Below are 20,757 nucleotides of genomic sequence, written 5' to 3'. Positions count from 1 at the left end.
GAAGTTGTTCTAAAAATTCTTAGCTTGATATTGAATCCGTTACAGTACATCTACACTTTAAGCAGCTTTAGCTGTCTCTTTTGTTCAAATTGTTGTGTAAACTATGCCCAAAGTGCTGTCATCACCCGTCATATCGGAAGGATATTTCAATTAGAGCCCTGCAGAGATCTGGTACTATTGGATATCTTTATGGATAGGAATACGATTCTTAAAGTTGCAGATATAATCAAGTTGGAAGGGATAGCATGCATTTTGGAGGACAAGATTATAAATAAAATTCTATTGACAAATTGTGCAAGTAGCCTGAAATATAGGATGAAATTCAAGGGGGACATGAAGAATGCACTACAGTGAAACAGAAAGAAAAACTCAAAGTGTATGAAATTCTGATAACAGGAGGGGATTCAGACGTTTTTTAGTAAATCAGAAACAGCACAAGTCAGCAATGTCATACCGTGAAGAAAGCAAATATCATACTGGGATATATAAACAGGAGTCTCGTATGTAAGACACATGAAGTAATACTTCCACTCTACTCGGTACTCGTTAAGGCCTCAACCAAAGTACTGTATGCAGTTTTTGGCACACCGCTTCGAGAAAGTGGAGAGAGGCCAAAGGAAAGCAACAAGAATAATCAAAAGTCTAGAAAAGACAACCCAGGAAAAGACTGAACGAAGAGGTGTTGTTTAGTCTACGGAAAAGAAGACAGACTGAAGACACACTAAGAGTTTTCAAGTTTGGGAAAGGCTGCTGCAAAGGAGGAGGTTATAAACTGTACTCCATGGTCATTACGCGTAATAAAATAATGGTTTACAACTCAGGTCTACGTAGGTAAGTTTTCTTACCAGTTGCCTAGATGGATAGAAAAGTTCTGAGTAGATCACTTAAGAAAACAGTGGCATCCCTATCTGGTGGGCTTAGGAGATAAGGCAAAGAGCTGTCAAGAACGGCTGAGTAGCAATGTGGGAAAGGGATGCTGGACTCGGTGCAGTGCTTGCCATCTTATTTGCTTTCTGTGCTAGCAGATTTCTTTAAAAATAACAAATATATCTTGTTACTGCGTGGAAGCCCAGCCAAGAATGGGACTTGGCCATATAGGTGCATGTCATTAGAATGAAAACGCGGCCCCTCGGCTGAAGCAGATCACCTGCTGCCAGGAAGCACCACAGACCACCAGTTTTATTCCCTCAAAGTAAATCCCTCAGGAAATTCCCCAGATTTTATTTTCCCCGAAGTCCTCAAGCCGCCTACCGGCACGGCCTTCCCCGTTACCTGCAGCCAACACCCTCAGGAGAGCCCCGCGAGCCGGCCTGCCTCCCGGCCAGGCAGCCCCACAGCGCGGGACGGCGGCGCGGCCGTTGGGGCCGTTAGCCCCGCCCCGCGCCCCGCCCCCCCGCCACCTCTGACCTCCGCGTTCCTTAGTTACCGCGCGGGGCGTCACTTCGGGGCCAAACTGCCGCTGCGCGTAGCGGCGAGTCGGGCCGAACCATTCGCCCGGCAGCTGGGGGTGTGTGTGTGCGTGTGGAAGTGAGGGAGTGGCGGGGGCCCCCTGCTCGCGCCCGCTGGACTTGTTGCTGTCGCTCCCGCTCGCCGGCTCCCCTCTCCCCCTTCCCTCCCCTCCCTCGTTGGTTTCGTCCCGTTCGGGCCATAGCGACGGCGGGCGCGCTGAGGGAAAATGGCGGCTCCGGCCTCTGCGGCGCTGCCGGCTCCGTGAGAGCGGCGCTCGCTCCTCTCCCCCTTCCCCTCCTCGCTCCTGCACCCCGTCCCTCCCGGCTGCCCTCCGTCTCTTCTCCTTCCCTGCCGCGGGCCTAGGGACCATGTCGGACTCGGAGGAGGAGGAGAGTCCGGACCGCCAGCTCAAGCTAGTGGTGCTGGGGGACGGCACCACTGGCAAGGTCAGTGCCGGTCCCCGCCGGCAGCGCCCCGCTCCTCTCCGTCGCCGCGGTGCCCCAAGCCCCCTTCCTGGCCTTCCCCCTCAGCGCTTTCCCCTCCTTCCTCCCCCCTCCCGCTGAGGAGGCAGCAGCCCGCGACGGCTTCCAGTCTGTCGCGCCGCCGTTGTCGCGATACCCGGCGGCGTGGAGCCGGCTGACTGCTTCCCCCTTCACCCCCGGCCCGGCATTTCTCCCTCTCCGTTGTCTCCTTCGCTTGTGTGGGGCGGGGGCGTAGCGGGGAGCCGGGACGAGCCCCCGCCGCTTCCCCTCCGGCCGAGGCGGGCTCTTCGCTCGGTGTCCGCTCCCCGCTCGGCGGCGGAACCCTCTAACGGGGCTGCCGTACCCTCGGCGGTACCCGAAGAGGCGTATGCGACTTTAATCCAATTTTCTCGAGCCTTAATAAAAGGAGCGGCTGACAACGTAATTGCCGTGGTGCTGCCTGGGATGGCGTTTCCTGCCGCCCCCCGTGGGCGGCAGAACGGGCGCTGGTGACGGGTGGTTGCTCGGCTGGAGCTGCTGGGATGCCCCGAAGGTGTTCTCATCGAGAGGTGCCGGGGTCGGGGCTGAGCACCTCAATTCTCGGTTTCCCCCCGAAAAGACGGGCGGGGAAGGCTGCTTAGCTGGCTTAGAGGTTAGGTCCCCAGCCTCTCTTCATTTCGGCTTCAGAGCTGATGACCTCCCGAGGTGGATAGAACACTTTGCGTTTCTTTGAGTTACTGTTTCAGAGTTTGGAAAGACGCTTCTGGGTCAATTTAGTTTTTGTTTGTGACTTTTACTTTATTTTCCTATCTGTAACAATTTAAGTTCTATTTATAAGTACTTTGTTTATAAACAAGTTATAATTGTCTTTTTAAAAAAGGCATTTTGACAAATAGAGACCAAAGAAGGCAAAAGATGCTTTTTAATATGTGGAAAGAGTCACTGATCTTTACTTACGCCTGTAAACATGTCTATTGCAGCGTGTAGCCTGAATCTTTTTGCGACATACACGCTAAAATAGTAATTTTAGTGTGTATTTGAGGAATACAGTTTTTCCTCTATCATAAACTTGAAAACACGGGGAGGCAGGAGGTCTGCCTGCCTCACAGTTCAGATGAAAAGTAGAAATATTCTTAGAGGTGGTCTAAATGAACTGCCTGTCATTAATATAAAAAAGCTGTTAGTGAAGGTACGTGCATGGTTTTGCTCACTTATGCAGAGCTCTATGAAGAAACAAAACATTTTTTGTCTCCAGCGATTCTGAACCCAGTCTGAAGTGGTATTGTATTCACCTGAGTCAGTAGATGGGCAATTCCAAATTCTTCGATGTGATGAGAGCGTAATAAATGCACAGAATTGACAACTGAAGTGCTGTTTCACTGGTAGCTTTCCCCAGGAGTTTTCCATTCAAACTGAGGAATCCTTTCACTACTGCTGCTCAGCACCTTGTGGCATGACCTCTTGCCAAACATGGATTTTTCAAGCGTTCTTGAGTTTTGATGTATATTCCTGCTGGTTCCTCCCTCTCACACGGGAGCTGCCACTCACTGAATCTCCTGCTGACTCTAGGAATCCTGTGCTTCGAGTGCAGTTTATTTTGCATGAGCAGTAGTTATGCTGTGGTGGGCTGCTTTTCCTCCTGTCCCCCCTAGATGATGCTGTAATAGAGGCTTCTTCCAGCCATCCTGATGGCCTAGCAGCAAACACTTGCAATAATAGCTTTATTGTAAGATCTTGTAAAAATAAAGAAGTGATTGGGTCATGGAATGGAAAGATAAAATGTACCTAGTGCTATTTCAAGCATCTCCGAAGACTAAATTGTTGAGGTTCCTCTCCTTTGTTGGCTACTCGTTCTGCTTACTTGTTGAAACATGCACATGTCTATATGTTTTCAACTGTAAATTGCCTGCCTCTCACATCTGGTTCACAGCTGGTCTTTACACACATGCATACTTAGCTTCTCATTTACTGTGCAAGACATTGGTTTTTCTCTTTCTCTGTCGCTGGGATCATTGGATGGGAGGAGTGTAGGAAATAATGGAATGTATCTTTGAAATATTACATCTCGTGTTTAGTGTGAGATGCTCACATTTGACTTCTTTCCATTGCTTCCCCACCAAAACAAAAACAAACAAAAGAAGATTTTATTCCCTCCCTCTTGGCCATCTGGGGCTCTCTGGTCTTCAGTTCTCCAGGAAAAAAAAATCTCTGTGTTTTTGAGTCTGCTGGCTGAAGGGGAAAACTTAATTTCTTTTTCCTCACCCGTTGTTTAGAAGCAACGTGCTTCAGGTTCTGTGCAAGGGTTGGTAGCAGTTTAAAAACAAATCAGTGTCAGTTTAAGCTAAGGGTAATGTTTGTGTTTCCATTAGCTAGGGATTGCTCTATCCATGAGGCAAGGGAGGGATGTTGTGCTTCTGTTCGTTTGTTTTGTGGTGGTTGAATGAATAATTGGATACTTAGAATTTTAAGGGTAGGAATAAGCACTGCTGGAGGAAACTCTAAGGAGAGAGGGGTAAAAAGGGAAGAAGGAATGAAAGGAGTGAGAGAGTGAGACAAAGTAGAATCTGAAAAAGTATTAGGGTAAAATAGAGATGGTAAGGAAATGGTAAATTGTTGAAAAGAAGATCAAAGAGGGCAAGATTGGTTAGTAAGAAGATAATAATAGAGAATGATTTTAATGAACTAGACAAACTAGGGAAACTGAAAAGAAATCGGAAGTGGGGACAATGTGAGATGAAAATAAACAGTGATTATTAATAGCAGTTGGCTCTTTGATTTGGATTACAGTAGGGAACATAGATACACACAGCAGCCTTATGCGTCTAGGTTTTAAATCAACCTACTCTTCCTGAACCAAAATGATTTTACATTAAAATAAATCAGCAGTACTAGTATGGATTGGAAAAAAAAATGACATTGTGATCCAGATATTTCTACTCTTGCTATGCACAGATTGGCTTAATGTTGAAGTATGTAATGATGCTGATTTGAGCTAGAACTGCTCCGATTTCCTACTGTTGAAAAAGGTTTTGGGCCTCTGGAAGCAAATCTTGGAGCTATTCATGGGAAGGGAGGTCCTGAAAAATAGGTGTGTGGGAGGAGCAAAGCAGACGAGGTTCTGCCTTTCTGCCATCCATTGCAACTGGGGCTAAAGTATGGTAGCAGAAACATCCTACCTTTTCCTTCTCCTCTTACCAACGAGTGATGAAAATGAAAGAGCAAATGCTTGACCTGGTGAGAGAATTTGCAGGAGCTGAAATGTAGGCTGGGATAGAGGGGTGTCCTGCTTGCTCTGGGGTTTTTTTAGGGTGCCAGATTTTTAAGGATTGTGCCAATTCTGGATCTCTTTGTTTCACGTGGGCTCAAAAACTTCATCAGTGTTGACAAAAACATGGTTGTCACTGTGCAGTCTTGCAAATGGAAAATTGCATCAAGTGTCCTGTGCAGATTGGCCTAGCTTCATAGATGCATTTCTAATGTCAAAAAGTGTGGATAATTTTCTCTTTTTTCAGTGAACAAAGTTTCATCAGTAGTTAGGAGTGGGGTGGAAAGACACCACCTTCAGATGACAGAACTACTTCCTTTGTTTATAAAATACTACCTCCCTCCCTCGCTCTCAAAGCTAGACTGTTCTCAGTGACAAATTCTCTGTTGGACAGTTACATGGTTTTATGCTAGTTAAAGTATTTCGTTATTTAGCCTGTTGTTTCTTTTCATTTCGTTTATCTTAAAGTCTTTGCCACTAGGGATAGGACATGACTGAGAGGTGAATGTTACTGTGCTCAGAGAGCGGCATTGATGTTCTAGATGGGAGTGAGGGAAAGGATAGATATGTGTCGCTTTTTGGAAAGCGGCTTCTCAACTGGGTGGTAAAGTTGGTATGTGAATGGAAATTCGTGGCTTCAGAACTATATGCTTGCATCCCATTGAATTTTCATTTTAGTTTTTCTTTCTTACAACGACTATACTACATTTTAGCATCACTTTCTGAAAGCTTTCCTCTATAGGATTTTACTCAAAGAATTGCCATTGGCAGGGTTCTCTACGAGTTCCCCTGTTGTCCTGGTGAGTAGTCATGTCAGAGCTGGCTATCATTGCTTGTTCTGTTTGACTTGTCTGCTACTATTTCATAAATGTTGTAGGTATTTAGGAACAACTTGTCAGCAGTTTACACTGTGAGTTGTTGACATTGAAAAATAGAAGCAAGAAATTGTCTTGCCTCACCTGTGAGGTTTAATTGCATCTTCATTTGCTTCCAAAAAACCTTCCCAAAATATCCCACTGTATTTTGCACTTAGAATACTGTAAATTTTTTATGTTATTTTTTACTGCTGTCTTGACTGCTGTATGTTAGAACCCAAAACTCTCTTTCCTTCTGTCTGAAAGGAGGGAGTTTGTAACACCAACCTTTGCTAGTGTACTGCTATTCAGAACAGCATATAAACATTTGCTTCGAAGTATTTAAGACAGATGTGTGAACCTGCCAAACTGGGTCTAATGGAAGGTCTGCTGTGAAAGTTGGTGGCCTGGCTGTCTTAGTACAGATATGGAGGCTTTCTTGATATCGTACTATCCTCTGATCTCTTAGATTAATGGCTGGAATTTTATGAATGGAGCATAATCTTATTTTAAAAATGGGCACTAACCATTTATATTTACAACTGCAGTTCTACTAAGCTGTTGTTTAACTTTAGTTACTTTTTACATAGATTGCACTCAATATATCCTTACAGGCAGAACTGTCATGCAGAATCTTTTATGGCAGGCATGGCAGAGCACAATTTTAGGACTGAAGGGAGTATTTGCATTGTAGAGGTACTTGAATACGCATTGATATAACTTCTCTGTTTACTGTTGTAGAGAAGCTTGAACTGTTGCTCTTAGTGTTTTGTGGAAAATGCTTGTTCTGTGAATAGAAGGCTCTAGTCTGGTAATCCAACACCTTCCTTGAGCTTTAACATTTATTAGAAAAAAAATTTAAAAAGGAGTTAGTCAATGATTTTCTGCTATAAATTCCTTTGCATTCAAGAGCACAGCAGAAGAAAACAGTTTAAGAGAACTTTACCATGCTGTTGATTACTTGCTGCTCTTATTGGTTGGCTGTTAATTGAATGTATGTTGTTTATTTTTACTAACACCTTTAGAAGCCCTCAGGGAATATTGAGTGTCACAGAGTGATAAAGCTAATATTTACTGAGCCCTTAAAACAAGAAGGGAGTGGTTGCTTATTTAATGGGGATCTAAATTAGTGTGTTAGAGAATATAGAATAATATGATACAGTCAGATGATGTTTTAATCTGTACTCTGGGTACTGGTTACTTTTCTGAAGAGGAAAATTTCAAGGAGAAGACTGTATGGTGTATTCCTGCAATGGTCTTATTCTTATCTACGTATTTAAGGTCGTGACAGATTAAAAATAATGTCTTTGTAATCTTGATGTGCTAACTATTGTCAATAAAAGAATGAGTTCTAGTGATTTTTTTTTTTTTAGCACTACAGTCTAAATCTGTATTGAATTTTATTTTGTACGTGTTGTTAGTGTTACTGTCACATAGCTGTAGGCAGAAGAATCTTCTCACGATTCATCCTCTGTGGTCTTTACCCTTTCCACAGTGATATAAATATATAAGCATACTCATGCTATTTCTAGTTTACTTGCTTTTTTTTCCCCAATGTATTTATTTATTTTTGATCCTCTCGGGGGTTGAGTTCAATGAAGTACATGAAAATGTTGGCGAAGTCTTTAGTTGATTTTTTTTTGATTACTTCCTAAACGTATCTTCTGATATCAAAACTTCATTTATTATCTATATATACATATGTAATAGCGATAGGAATATAAATGTGATTATAGAAACAAGAAAACAGTAAATCTTGTGTTATTTACTTCATAGATAATTTAATAGTTGAATAAATGTTTTCCTATTCATACTAGAGCTTTAATGCTGGAGCTCTGGTGTTCGTGTTTTCATGCAAAAAAGAGCAAATTACCTTTTCTTTCTGCATACATTTGACAGTATGAGCATAATTTAGATATTTATTATAACTGTTCTATTAGTAGAACTTGCCTATTCTCATTTTTCAGTACTATTGGCATTATTTTGCTATTGCATTTTTAACTAAATATGCTCTAACAGCCATTTCTAGTAACAATTGAATTATGACTCATCTCTTCAGGTCGTAATGAATGGAAAGCTGGCAAAAAAATTCCTTCTTGTCCATTTTGAGTTTTCTCAGTGGAAGAGTTTTGTGAGGCTGTTAGGCTTTTTTTTCCCCCAGATATGTTAATGCATATTTAGATATTTTTTTTCCTGCAATTGTTTTTATATTTTCAGATATTATGTCAACAAGAGATTTGTAAGTGTGTGCCACTAATTTGATCTAGGATGTATTTTATCTATGTGACATTCATTTTTAATATAGTATTTAATTTTTTTCCACAATACAAACTTATGTATTGATAATTGCTCTTCTCTTCTCTTCTCTTCCCCCCCCCCCCCTTTCCTTTTCTTAAATCATAGATTTTGGGGCACTTTTTCCCCTCTCTTTCCTTTTCCTTTCTTTTTTTTTTTTTTTCTTTTTTTTTTTTTTTGCCTTGCATGGAGAACTTAAATTGCTAGTGAAAGAATATAAATGCCTTGCTTCATTACTTTATGTAGATTAGTTGTATCCTTTTAGCAGTATGTAGTAAAAGCTGATTCTTTATTAGGTCAACAGTGTATTGGTCTACTTCCATAAATCCACAAAGCATAAATTGAAGAGATAAGTTTCCAAAGTTCTGCTGAAAGGAATGATTCTGCAAATGTGCATTCTTAACATGAGTTTAGTTTTTAATGTGTACAAGAAAGTACTTTTCCTATCTTAGATTTTATGTTATCCTGAAACTTTGATGTACACTGGCAGGAATCCTGCCTCACTTTGGAGCCCCTGTGGGACTGTGCAGATCTCTGTTCACGCCCAGAAAGTTGGTCTTGGATCATGCTGTTCTGTACTAGGGAAGGACCCTTGTTTTGGAAATGAACACTTTTTAAAAATAATAGGCTCTTCAGGTATGGATAGTGTCACTTAGATTTCTGTCAATTTGAGCGTACGAATGATACCTTATCCAAATCTGTGTAGTAATTTGTAATACGAATATCACAGTATCTTAGAAATGCAAAGGAAATATATGCCTTGATGCTTTTTGCATAATTTAGTAGCCTTTGCCACCTACTCTTATTATGTTGAAGCTGGCTGGAATGCTTGTCAGTCCAAATCCATGAGCACTGTCAGCATGCATTGATTTAAAAAGTGCTAAATGGTATTTCATACTTCTGTTTTAATATCAGGTTTTTTTGCCCTTTAAAATGACAATTTGATATTGTTCTGTTTTAGACATCCTTAGCCACACGTTTTGCGCAAGAAACGTTTGGAAAGCAGTACAAACAAACCATAGGACTGGACTTCTTCTTGAAAAGGATAGTATTGCCAGGTAAGAGAATAAAAACTAACGCTGAAAGGTTGGGCAGCAGAAAGATTTACAGAAACGGATTCTTCAAAGTAACGTGTACTAAATAAGCTTAGTGCAGTGCTTTTTATGGCAAAGTAAATTAGGTTACTCAGAGAAAATTCTGTTAGTACGTTTGTGCCAGGTGACAAAGGGTTATGCATTTGCAACTTGTATCTTTAAGTAAAACACTGAATTCAAATAAAAGGGATGTTATCTGTATTTGTGAATTTTATTATCTCTACTTCATTGTACTTGCTGTCCATGTGGATAGTGTAATATACAACAATGAAATGGAACTTTAAATATATTCATTGAAAAAGTGCATGTGTTTTGAAAGAAATAGATTTTTATTTTTTTTAATGAAATACACAACTTGTGTTTGAGTTGTGTGAGAGAAGCATAATGCAGCTATGGAATCGCACTGCTCTAATATGTGAATGCTGTTTTATGCAAGGCAGCATGAAATTGCTGGCATTTAATAGACCACTAAAATTTAGGGTCCCTCGGCACTCATAAAAATACAGTTTGAGCATTCAAGATGTTTCACTTCACGACGGCAAAGAAACTATTTAGATGCCAGTTGCAGCACACTGCATGGAAAATGCAAAGAAATAATTAAAAAAGAATTGTTGCTGGTAGAAGTTTGTCTCCAAACAATTGGGGCTTTAAAATAAGTCTTTTCATTCATTTGTGGTTGCTCAGTTTCTAAGTATGGAAGTATGTCATTAAATGCAATTTCTTCTGGTTTCAGAAATCAGAAGTTAGAGTATGTGTAATTATTAAAAGTTATCTTGAGGTTTGATAAAGTTGGTGCAAGTTCTGTAGTTCTGTCTTTTTCCCTTGTGGAGAGTGGGGAGGGAAACAAACCCAGAAATGAAGCATTTTAGCTATAACCTGAAGTTATAAGAAAATATATAAAGTTTTGAACTTATTTTGTTAAAATTATACTGCCAATAATTTCTTGATTATGTTTATGTATTTTCTTAAGTGAAACAGAATAATCTTTTCAGACTATTTCTGCATTCACTATTTTGGTTTGGCCATTTTGCTGTACTTTTTAGTATCTGGTGAGTGATAAAATACCAAATTTCAGTGCTTATTTCTCCATAAAATCAACAGAATAATTTTTTTTATTGTCCTGCTCGTGCCTCTAAAAATACCAGTGTGCATAATACTTAACAGCAGTACTTGCAAGTAGAATGTGTACACAACTCACACAGTGTGCATGCTGAGAACTTGTATTTTGCAAGTTTTTTTTCCAGCTGTTAAGCATACAGAAGCTATTAGTACATTACTGGGATTCTAAATATCCTTGTTGAGCAGAAAATTTGGAAAATTATCAACTATTGATTCATTCATGTTCTACTTTCTTCCAGTTTATTTTGTAATAAAATCAGAATGTTGATGAAAATAGCACCAAAAAGGCAACAAAGCCTGTACATCTATTTTTCTCATTTATCATTAACAAAATAGTAACGTCTGTGCAATGTATTCATATGCAGAAAGAAGCATTTTTCTGTAGATTGTCATTCTGGTTTTGCCAATGCCTGTGTGTGTGTTTAGGTATATATAGATTTCTGTGTTTTATAGGTAAGCTGAACTGGTGGTGGGGAAAGAGAGGGAAGAAATAGAAGAGGGAGGGAGGTAAAATTTCTAAATACTGGAAAGGGAAGCATTACTTAAATAAGCGGATTTTTCTAATTTCTTGATTAGTTCTGGATCTGCAGAGCTGCTATGTTTACTTAAAAGATTAATTCATGCTGCACAGAAATTATGTGTGTATCAGTAGGGAAAAATGCCTCGATTTCTCTTATTTAGTAGGAGAATTGATGAATAATTATGGTTCAGTATTTGAATACTTTTTTCTTCTTTAAATGTAAACAAAGATTTCAGATGTTAAAATTACTGATTTCTAGAATTGCCCATAAGTTTACAGTAGGCCACATTAGAACTGCATTTTTGCTTGTAAAATAAAGTACTGTTTTTCTGGCTTTTTGGCTTTTTTAAAATAAAAGCTGTATTTGTCTGCAGTTGTTTTAGTAACTGATGCAGTTTTGCAGTGAAAAAAGTAAATATTTTACATGGTGAAACAATATGGTTTAATACAAATAGTAAATCCCTTGATTAATTTTGAACAATGTGGCTTTTAGTGTTCAACTGTTGACAAATTCTCTTCATGCAGTTTGTTCAAAATATTTTTTCCAAATGCAAATCAATTTCAGTGTATTTATTGATACATTATCTTGTATAGTCTGGATGCAACCACGCTGTAGATTTTTACTGCTTAAATAGGGTATCTGTTAGAGGGTCTGCTGATAGAGATTCTCAAGAGCCAGTCAAATACTTTTAGGAAGGTTGTGGGTGCAGTCCAGTAAACAGGATTCTTCTGTTAAAAGGATTTTTTTTTTTTTTTTTAAGTCGTCAGTGCAAAAAGTGGGCAGACTGGTGTTTTTAGCTCCATCTTGACTGTGCAGCACTTTAAGTAAGGTTAACCAATGCCCCAAGTATACTTCTGCAGGATCACTAGTGAGTCAACAGTGGCTTCAGTTCATACAAGAAACAGTCTAGATACCTGCTCTGTGTTCCCTCACTTATTTTAACTTTGCACTTGTGTGCATTTTCTACAGAGTAAAGTGCTAGTGTTTTCTTGTTCCTTACCACTGTATTACTTATTATTTTAATGGGATTCTTCAGTTATTTTTATTGGTATGCTAACCTTGTTTCTAAGAATTGTCTTATTATGCATAGTTTCTTTTTGGTTTTGTTGTGATTCTCCAGTGTGGATGTTCCTCTTAAATCTATGGAAAATTAGAAGATTTCAAACTCTTTGCAGAAAACTTCATGTGCTGTTATCATAGTTGTTAGTTAAATATTTTGTAGGCAAATCGTCTGGAGTTTTTCCTTCTGTCAGAATAATCCTAACATCCTTCTTTCTCCCCCAAAATCAGTCTGAGCACAAAGCAAATATTACAAGATCTAATTGAAAAAGAAAATGGAAAATGAAGCCTTGTGAACTGGAAATGATCAGCATGAATTTCAGGAGTTAGTGAAGTCTTTATTAAGAACCACTTCACCTTAAATGAACATTCCAACCTTTTTTCCCCAGTTTCTTTCTTCTGTTGTTACCAAAGGAAAAATATTGCATAACAGTAGATTTTTAATTTGAGCAGTCACTGTTAGACCATTTAATTTAATCTCCTGGGTCAAAGTTTCTCAGATAATTTCATACAGTTATCCAGGTACTAAGCCCAGTGTGCTGTGCATGATTACTACTCTTTGGAGGAAAAATGAAGTTAGAAACTTTTTAAAGAATTTACACAAGGCATTTATAAACACAAAATCAGGCATCTGAAAATTGTTGAATTTGCAAGTGATAATGTTTATAAAGCTTTTTGTTTCCAAATAACTGGCATGGAGGACACAGTAAAATTCCAGTAGAATACATACAACCTAGTTAGGGGTAGAATACTGCAGCATGAGGAGCTTTTGAGAATGTTTAGTTTGTTTACCCACTGAGGATGCATAGTCATTTCAGACTGTGGATTCACGTTTATCCATGCCAGATGTTTTATGGAAGACTTTCCTGCATTGTTTGCAGCCACTTATGTTCTAAGCTTTAAAAATAATTAATTAATACATAGTATATGCACTGTCAAAACAAATAAGCTTTTTATTCTATGAAAGGTTGCCTTTATTGAGCTGGAGTGTTTATGATGTATTTACTAAGCTCCATGTAGAAATGCTTTATCTTAGTATTAGATAAAACTCAGTGTAGTTTAAAAGTACTGTGAATAGATTGTCTCGCATTCATCTCTATATATTTGACACCAAAGTAGCAGTTTAGGAAATCTGTGCTTTTAACCAGATTGAAACAAGATGCATCATAAAAATATAAAGAGGTATATTTCATACCACAAGTAGCATCTATTCAGCTATATGGTTCTAATTTGCTGTTTATATTCATTGAGCGCTGGGATATATTTCCATAGAGAACACTCGCTTGCATAGCTAATGTGAGTGTGTTGGTTATAAACTGGTGGCTGAATATATTACATTGTGTAAAATAAGATGGTTAATAACATAAAATAGTTTGATTTTGTTGCAATTTTTTAAATCTAGGAATAAAATTAATAGGCAATTATGAATATTTGTGAATATGTAGAATTGTTATTAACATGCAAGTCGTGTGAGTTGTATGTAGTTGAGAAAAATTTTCATCAGACCTTACTGAATTAGTTTGATGCTTCAAGGTAATCAGTACAGTTTTGAAAACAGTTCTAACTGCAAAATGAGGCAAATTATACTTTAATGTGTTTGTATGCCCGTGGTGACATACATCATAGGTTGCTGTGTGCGTATGTTTAGTCTGTGGGTTTCTGAGTTGTTAGCTTGCAGAGTATGTATGCATGACTTGTAGGATAGTAAATATTTTGTATTTACACTGATTTTTTGTTACTTTGTTTTTTGAAAACCTGTTAACAGTTTCAACATAGGTTAAAGACCGTTTAGAGTAGAAAGGAAGATCTAGTTTTGGTGTAGATTCTTCAAAAATGAAATTATGTAAATCACGTCCAATTTAGTTCCCTGCTTTGGGGTGGTGGGTGCAGGAAATAATCATAGTTTGCATCCTCAACTTAGACGTGTGTCAGTATTTCCTTTTTTTAATCTGTCAACTATCTAATTGTTTACCTGTATAGTACTAAGCGCATCACTACCAAAATACAGTTACTGTGCAGGTTTTCCCCACTTTTAGATTTGTAAAGTAAATTTGGAGGGGAGATGGCGAAGGGACACAGAGTATGAAATAATGTGGTGAAGATGGCATTAATTGTATTACCTTTCAGTTCCAAATACCACACTGTAGAACTTTCTCTGTAAAGTTTTACATATTTCTTCAGTGAAATGTTACATAATTTCTAGTCAGGAATGTTATACTTTATGCAATTGCAATTCTCTTCTGTTAATATTAAATATTTTAATATTTAGCTATAGTTTTACTGTATCTTAATGACTTAGCTGGACACGAGTGACTTTTTTCAAAATGATATAGTCATCTTCGTGTTGAATTTTAGTTACTATTTTTTTGCGTACTTGTAAAAAGCTATTGCTGTTGATGTGCTAGAGCTGTATTGCCTGCTGTGATAATATATCTTTAATTTTATTTGTATCTAAATTTTCCAGGTTACGGTATCTGTATCGTTTTCTTTTTCAGGAAATTTGAATGTTACTCTTCAAGTGTGGGATGTAGGGGGGCAAACGATAGGAGGCAAAATGCTGGATAAATATATTTATGGAGCTCAGGTACAGTATAAATGATGATAATTGTACCTATAGTAATTACGTAAAATTAACTGAAACTGTGTTCTTAAAATTATACATATCTTACAGGTTGTTGTTTTGTAGATCTCAAAAATGTTGAATCTCTGCTTAACCTAAACTTAATTAATACACAAGTCTAATTTTGGTATGTAGTTAATTTTTTAGAGCTGCCTTAAAAAGCAAAGCAAGGGTGCGTATTTGCAGATCTGAATAACTCTCAAGAACAGATGTATGTTTCCATGCTTTGTGTCTTGAGTTAAGAAAAGCAATCATAGTAAATAGTAAAGGCTATTTGGATATCCACATGGTAGATATAGTGGCTGCTTTTAGAACAGCTGCCTCCTGGGGGGAAAAGGTAGAAGGAGGAAATTAAGAGCAATCCTACACCATTAAACTCATACATGCAACTGGGGTTATAAGAGGGCAAACAAAAGGAGGCAACCAGGTAGCTAAATATTTTTGCAGAACTCATATCCAATGAAAATTAATTTTATCTTGAGGTTAACTAAGCAACTTACAGTGAATGGTAGTAAGAGCTAAATATTATAATGGTATCTTGAGTTATAATATAATTTAGGAGGATGTATAATACTCTTAACTTTTTAACATGGGTGATCCTAAAATGTGCTCTGTTCTTTAATTTGGAGTTTGTAATGAGAACAATAGGCTCAACATGTTTATTATAAAATGTTACATTTATCTGAAAAGAAAACAAATGCACCTATTTTTTCCCCCCAATACTTTAAGCAATAGGAATATGGAATCCTAAAACTTTTATTGGACAGAAACTTTGTACTAATTAGTAGAGCACAATAATGGCTAATTAAGCATATTAGAATTTATTAGTTAAAAGGATAAAGACAAACTTGTCAATTTAACATTTTGTCACTTTCAAAAAATGTCTAAATGTTTTTACCTGTTGCATCTGTTTTATAGGATTTTCTTATTTTTTAATAAAAAACATTGTGCTGCCCTGTTGAAAGATCTACCAAGCAACAGGAGAAAGTGCCTTCCATGACAGAGGGAATTTGATTGATCACAAATTGTTGCCATATGCCCAAAGTAAACTCAATGAAGGAAATAAAAGGCTATTAAGTTTTTCTGTATTGAATTTGGTGATAAACTTAGGAGTTTCTTATCACCAATAGCAGGTCAAAAAGTTAACACTAGTGCCCCAAAGTAGTCAAAAAGTAAGTGAAATCAGTAAGCCTGAAGTTACAGAAGTTTAATTTTATTTTTTTTTTCAGTCATTCTGAGCACATTAACAAAAGACTTCTACAACCAATCTTTTCTCCTTAAATTGTCCCCCAACCCTCATTGTAATCCTAATTTTTTTAATGAACGAACGGCTGTTCTCTCTCCCGTTGGCATATATTGTCAATGTCTGTAATAGGTTTCTTATCATCAAAGCTGACTTGTAACACACTTTTCTATTAGCTTTGTAACTGCACCTGTTAAAGACACACAAAACTGTCTTTATTTTCGTCTATTCATGAAATACCATGGGTGATTTGGAAAGGCACTGCTTTCAGCTTGTTTCTAGGCAGAAGCTTATTTCATGTTGAACATCTGTAGCTTTGTAGAAGGAAAAGAGGAAAGATAAAGTAGAACAATTTGGAGTATTTAGTAAGAAAAATCCTTTTAAGTACGTATAAAAATTCCTGTGAAGGGACAGCAAAGCAGCAAGAAAGTAGTTGGGAAGAGCTAAAAAGGAATTATCAAGAGTAAATTGTGCCCAGCCAACGTGATTGCCTTCTGTGGTTAGATGATCGGCTCTGTGGAGAGGAAAGCAGTGAATGTTGTTTACCTTGACTTCAGCAAGGCCTTTAACATAATCTCCCATAATATTATTACAGACAAAATGTAGAGATAAAGACTGGATGGGTGGACGGTAAGGTGACTGAAAAACTGCATGGACAGCTGTACTTAAAGGGAGATGGTCCATAGCTCAGTGTCTTACTGGTGCCTGGTTATAAGTCATATTCCTTAGTGGTTGGTAGTGGGGTCATGTCGTTTATTAATTTTTTTGTACAATGGAACAAAACATTGCTTATATGTTTGCAAATGACACCAAAATCGGGGAGGAATGGTCAACATGCTGCAGGTGCTATTGAGAGAGACCATGACCAGCTGAAGGAATGGACCAGCAGAAACCTTGTGAAGTTCACTGAAGACACATGCAAAGTCCTGCACCTGGGATGGAATAACCTTATGCAGGCTGGGAATCAACTGGAGGGCATCCAGCAAAGGGCCACAAAGCTGATTAATGTACTGGAGCATCTCTTCTGTGAGGAAAGGATGAGAGAGCTGGGATTGTTCAACCTGGAGAAGAGAAGGCTCAGAAGGATCTTACGAATGTACGTGAATACCTGAAGGGAGGGTAGTACCAAGAAGACAGAGCCAGGTTCTTTTCAGTCATGCCCGGTGACAGGACGAGGCAGTGGGCACAAACTGAAACACAGGAGGTTCCCTCTGAACATGAGGAAACATTTTTTCACTGAGAGGGTGACAGAGCACTGGCACAGATTGCCCAGAGAGGTTGTGGAGCCTCCATCCTTGGTGATGCTCAAAAGCCATTTGAACATGGTCCTGGGTAGCCAGCTGTAGGTGACATTGCTTGAACAGGGGCATTGGACCAAACAACCTTTAGAAGTCCCTTCCAACCTCAGTGATTCTGTGAAATGGCTTTGGAGAAAAGAAGGTGGACGTCTTACTGGAAAAAAACAGTTGAATTGGGAGTCAGCAATGCACCCTTGCAATGGTAAAAGCTAACTGAATGCTGAGCTGCATTAGTAAGAATGAAGTAGGCAAATCAAGGAAAGTGATTATTATCCTCTCTGACAATTTTGAGGCTGCATTTGGAGTCCTGTGTTCAGTTTTGGGTTCCCCAGTGCAAAAAAGCTTTTAAAATATTGATGTCATTCTACCAAAGGTTGCTATAAAAGAAGTATACGTAGCTCTGGTGTGTTGCACTTGGTCATTGTGTGTGGTACAACTGGGATTTTAAATATCTCATTTGTAAAGTAAAAAAGCTGTACATGTACACAGAGATTTGGACCTGTTGCAGAAATTGTGTTCACTGCATGTATTCTCCAAATCGAAATCAGGTTTAAAGTACACGTGCACAATAGCTTGCAGCGTGCCTATTGTATGCATCATATTTCTTATCTGGTATCGAAGGGTGCTCATAGCCTTGAATAGACTTCATCTGGTTGATCATCGTGAGACTCAGAAATCACAAGTGGCTGAATTCTTGGTTTTCTGCTCAGAAATCTAAATGTATTGTAGACCTGCTTATAAAATACTAAGACCAGCTGGAGATGGAAGTTTTGGGAATCTACAGCAACTGAAAAGTTTATCTTAATAGCAAGTCTACAGTTCACTTGTTCTCAGTTGAAATTTGGTTAGGAAGTGGAGAATCCATCTATACTTTGCTGCAAACCTTGCCACTCGAGGTTTACTCCTCTTTGAATGAGAGCTTAATCAATTCTCTGGGATAGATCTTCTGGTTAAATTACTGTTAAGGTGCCATTTTTTGACTGAGGTCCCTGATTTCTTGTGCCATGTTTTAAAATAAGAGTGCCAGATTTAAGAATGAGAACCTATTTAATTTGCTTGCGTGGTTGCAGTTGGAGAAACTGCAGTTCACTTGCTGTCTTGAAGCAGTTGGGTTTTTTCCTCCCTCCCTTTTTTTTCTTTTTCCTCTGGTGTTGCTCATTGAGAACAATATAGTTGCCACATCCCGTCTTGGTAACTGAATTTCACTGATGAGTCAGAAGAACTCTGCAGGCTGGGGGGGAGGGGGAAGAGCTCTTTGGTCTTTATAAATGAAAGGTGCTAGTAAACAGCTTTCTGTCAGCATTGATTAAAACTGACACAGGTATCTCAGACCTGAGAGAAGCTAAGAGTAGTCATATAGTCAGTTACCACAGCTGAGCTGAGAGACAGTAGCTCATTCAATTATGGCAACTCAATGGCATGTATTTGAGTGACCATATCCTCAGTATCAGGACAACAGCAGTTAACTATATGTAGACTGTAATCTGTTTTCACCTGTAAAAATAGCATTTCTGCAGAAGTGTGAAGATATCATAATGAAGTTACTCTTTGCTAAAATGAATATTCTGTGACTGGAAAAAAAAAAACTTTAGAATTTTGGTCTGACATTTCATGAATGTTAATGAAAATTTGAAAGTTAATTTAGTTCCTTCATACTAAAGTTAGTCATAGGTCGAGGGCAGCTGAGGATAAACCTGAAGAAGAAAACACATGGTTTTAATTAGTGTTTTCTGTAATTTTCTTTTATTGTGACAATTCTTTACATAAACTTGACACCTTCAAAATGTTGATTGTCTAGTGTGAATATATTGCCTGGTTATAACACTTCCATAATAGCGGTTCTGCTGTTGCTTGCATGGTAAATATTTCAGAACCGCTCTCATCTCTTACCTGTAATTGCTGCCCCTACCCACATATCTACTTTAAAGTATCTTTAAGAGGGGCGTACACTACCTCATAAATTGGCTTGTTAATAGAATAAGAGTATTGCAGACTCTGCCTTCTCCAGAGACCAGCAAATCATTTTTGCAATATTCTCAGTTTCCAGTGACCTGTTTTTGAAAATACTCTATAATTCCAAAACAAAAAGCACTTACGTATGCACCAATGTAGGCAAAATGTCTCTCTTACTAGAGTGCAATTATGCAAGCAGGGTCTATTTGCCACGTTCCTGGAGACTAGAGAATTACCGTGCTGTTCTCAGCGTGCTGTCCTCCATATGTTTCAAACCTCGTTCGTGGCAGGGAAATGCACTAATTTTGTGTAAAAAGGCCAGTGTTAATTTTCCACCTTAATTCCTCATGCGTAATAAGGAAATAACAGCTTTTATACCATCTGTGCATTCTGTACTCCATATACTGTAAGTTTGTGGAAAATATGACGTATTTCTGTGAAAGCAATGATGGGATTTCTATGTTAAATCAAAAAAAAAAAGGTAAAATAAATGTTGCCTATGGAGTCATGAGCAGTCCTTCACTACTTATCTATATCATACTAAGTTGCTTATAGAGTGCTGTTGTGGCAAAAATTTAAGCAAGAAGTATTCTTTATGACCTAGATGCCATGCTGCTTTTTTTTTTTTTTTTTTATCTCTAAGATGTCATACCTGCCATCTTTGTTTCTAAAGTATAGCAAATATTGACAAGATTGAAAAAAAGAATGGTTAATAAAAGAATATGCTTTAGAGTCAATGTTCGTGGAGAAGGGGACCAAATTGGAAATTGGGGGAGCTCTAGTTGCGAACTTCGTTCAATGTTTTCTTTCACAGTAAATCCACCGTGAATACCCTTTCTCCCAAAGGTGTAGGTGGGCTGCAGTTGGCTAGACGACATAGCAGAGTAGCGTTTTGGTGAAGAATGTTAGAAGCAGAGTTGGCCAGCCTTAAATGCTCCGATTCTATTAGCTTTATCTTCCAATCTTAACTCTGATTAAACGCTTCAGTGCTGAAGATGGTTTAGATAGTCTGCTCTGCTTTTCTGCAAGCGGGTGAGAGAATTTGACCACTGGTGAAAGAAGTGTGCCATGTGCACTTTCTCATTTACAACTTCCAGCCTTATGTCTGTTTTTTTTAACCTTTACAATTCCTGTCTTTCAGCCTGAGTGTATTCTTTTCCATTGAGCATTTAATAACATCAGTATGTCCTTCCTAGAGCAAGGCTTGTATTATGAAAGACAAATCCCTACAAGCACAGGCATTTGGGTAGTTATAAAAATCATGAGTCATGAGCAGTTACCTGAGATGCAAGATATTAAGGAGTAAATTGTACAAAATTTGGAAGAGGTAAGTGGATGTTTAATATTTGATTTGATTAGTAAAGTAAAGGAGGAAAGATAGCAAAGGAAAACATGGGTGTCATAATTCTTAATTTCCTTGAAGGAACTGGTGAAAGCTGCCCCTCAGAAATTAATAGCAGCCATATAAATATAAGGAACAAGAACTCATTTTTGCCAAGGAGTTGATGGCATCGAAGGAAAAGAGA

At 38.4% G+C, this 20,757-nt stretch overlaps 1 protein-coding gene across 4 annotated transcripts in view; it reads left to right on the top strand.

Moving 5' to 3' along the window:
- Positions 1-1,479: 1,479 nt before the first annotated feature.
- Positions 1,480-20,757, top strand: part of RAB28 (RAB28, member RAS oncogene family) — a 71,179-nt gene continuing 51,901 nt past the window's right edge. The window contains exons 1-3 of one of the 4 annotated variants that reach the window (XM_074147663.1): positions 1,480-1,895; positions 9,286-9,382; positions 14,613-14,701. In XM_074147663.1, the coding sequence (XP_074003764.1) occupies positions 1,818-1,895; positions 9,286-9,382; positions 14,613-14,701 (264 nt within the window). In that variant the 5' untranslated portion in view covers positions 1,480-1,817. The remainder of the gene's footprint in view (positions 1,896-9,285; positions 9,383-14,612; positions 14,702-20,757) is intronic. The other 3 variants (XM_074147664.1, XM_074147662.1, XM_074147665.1) reach the window with 3 other exon arrangements.

Source organism: Numenius arquata, chromosome 5 (genome assembly GCF_964106895.1).
Source record: "Numenius arquata chromosome 5, bNumArq3.hap1.1, whole genome shotgun sequence".
Classification (NCBI taxonomy): Eukaryota; Metazoa; Chordata; class Aves; order Charadriiformes; family Scolopacidae; genus Numenius; species Numenius arquata.
This window is presented reverse-complemented; position numbering and strand designations above follow the sequence as displayed.